Source organism: Manihot esculenta, chromosome 10, assembly GCF_001659605.2.
Source record: "Manihot esculenta cultivar AM560-2 chromosome 10, M.esculenta_v8, whole genome shotgun sequence".
Lineage (NCBI taxonomy): Eukaryota > Viridiplantae > Streptophyta > Magnoliopsida > Malpighiales > Euphorbiaceae > Manihot > Manihot esculenta.
Window position 1 is genome coordinate 3,925,609 of NC_035170.2, and position 2,012 is coordinate 3,927,620.

General features: G+C 34.4%; 1 protein-coding gene across 1 annotated transcript; it reads right to left on the bottom strand.

The window, feature by feature from the left end:
- Positions 1 to 431: 431 nt before the first annotated feature.
- Positions 432 to 1,762, bottom strand: LOC110625313 (probable membrane-associated kinase regulator 4). Its single transcript, XM_021770929.2, has one exon. The coding sequence runs from the start codon at positions 1,659 to 1,661 to the stop codon at positions 678 to 680; it is 984 nt and encodes a 327-aa protein (XP_021626621.1). The 5' UTR covers positions 1,662 to 1,762; the 3' UTR covers positions 432 to 677.
- Positions 1,763 to 2,012: the final 250 nt, after the last annotated feature.

A 2,012-nucleotide genomic window follows, 5' to 3' on the forward strand; every position in this document is an offset into this window, starting at 1 on the left:
TCCTTTGCTCTTGGATATAAGAGAAAGCATAGAAGCTTCCAGACACACTTGCATCGTTACAATTTTAGAAATAAACTTCAAAATGTTTTTTTTTCTCCTCTCTCTTGGTTCAAACACTATACAATTAAGAAAAAAATTTTGCATTAATATCTCAATTTTAATTTAAATATAAATATAAATAATTTTGTTTTAAAAAATATTTATCATCCGAAAAAAAAAATCTTTGGGTAGAGATATAAACATAAAATTCACGAAATGTTTTATTAATTATTCATTAAGTAAAACACAAATTATAAGATCTCATCCCACAGATAATATAAAAATTTAAAAAGTTATATATAATCGCTAGCACATAACTATTACATAATTTGAATTAATCATGTTTGATTCCATGTATATGGAAATTTTTTAAGGTTTCTTGATTTAAACTTCCTAAATTTTTTGTAATAAAGCACCATATTCATTGCCATTCTGGTATTGTGCTTACTGTTAAATACTGGCATTAACATCTCCAACTCATGCCATGAACAAAAGGATGCCCATAATCAACTTATTAAAAAAAAAAGAGAGAGAGAGAGAGAGAAAGAAGAAGCACTTGACAAGCTATTCTCGTTATTATTATTTATGATTTTTTTTTTTTCTGTTCTTTTCTTTCATTTTCAACTGTTCAGTGAAGTTCAGCCTCTGCAAAGTTCAATTTCTGCCTTTCTTGGGCAGAACAGTTGCTGATGAGACTGCTTGCAGTGTGCAATTGCTTCTTGAATTGGATTCTCAACTTCTAAATTTACACTGCTGCTTCTCTTTATAAATGGCAGCCCATAAAAGCCATTTGTATTTGTTGAGCTTGAAGATGATGAGGAAGACTTGTTTGTAGAATGGCGTCTGAGGGCCATGGAGAACGATCTCCTGTGAAGGCGATTATCTTCATCTTCACTACTGATCTTCTGTTTGTTACCATTGCGGATACGAGTTGTTGGCAGTTGAAAATTTTCCTTTTGAATTTGTCCAAAAGGGACTTTTCTTGATGGCTTAGAAACTATTCCTTCGTCTGCAACTTTTGATGCTGCTGTACAGGAATCATCAGAGCAGCCAGATTTGCCAAATAAAGATTTGAGATAAGCCCTGGAAGCCTTCAGCCTTGAACTAAGAGACGACTGCTTGATTAGCTTAAGCTTTTTCGTCCATGTCTTCTTTCGGTTTTCACCATTGAAACCACCTTCTTCATTTGAGTACTCAAAAAAATACTCTGCAGGATTTAGTTCTCGACTAACACGACAAGATTCAGAAGGTGAAATGTTGCAGGATTCAAATGGGGTGCTCGTTGTAGTTGGCGTTGTTGCTGTGGTCATTAATGGGGTGCTAAAGAATTCTTCCAAGGTATTTTTCCTGCAATCATAAGGAGAGTTGGAGTGTTGCAGGAGCTTTTCCACCATTTGCAGACGAGGAGGTAGGTGAAGAGGAAGGAGTTTTCCTTTGTAGAAGAGCTCATCAGCTGGTGAAGTTGTCGAATCTTTTTCAAATGAAACTGAAGACATTTGAAACTCAAACTCTCTTGCTTGTGGGATAGAGCTTTCGGAGTTGCAGAAGAAGCTGGAGTATGAACTCACTTCCATGTCAATGTAGTCATCATCTTCATGATCATACGATATGTTCACTGCCATTTCTAGCAACTCTCACCGTATTGTTAAGGCAGAGCTCTCTCTCTCTCTCTCTCCTTCTCTTTGTGGATAGCTGTGAGGAAAAGCTTATGGAAACTGAGCTTAGTGAGAGGGAAATGAAGGGAACTGCAGTATTTAAAAAATAGAAAAATATTAATGATTAAATTTAATAAAATCATTAATTAATAATTTTTTTAATATTATAAAAATATTGTAATGTGATATGCTAAGTCCTGAAAAGTGATGACTGTAAGAGACAAATGTCAGAGTTTTGGAATTTTATGATATTAAGGAAGCTGCAGTAGTGGTCCATTATCCATGAAACTTAGAATTTGTGGCTCATTTCTCTTTGCT

Bases quoted from the DNA above. Each gene is read 5' to 3' on its own strand.
- LOC110625313 (XM_021770929.2), bottom strand. From the start codon at position 1,661: ATGGCAGTGAACATATCGTATGATCATGAAGATGATGACTACATTGAC.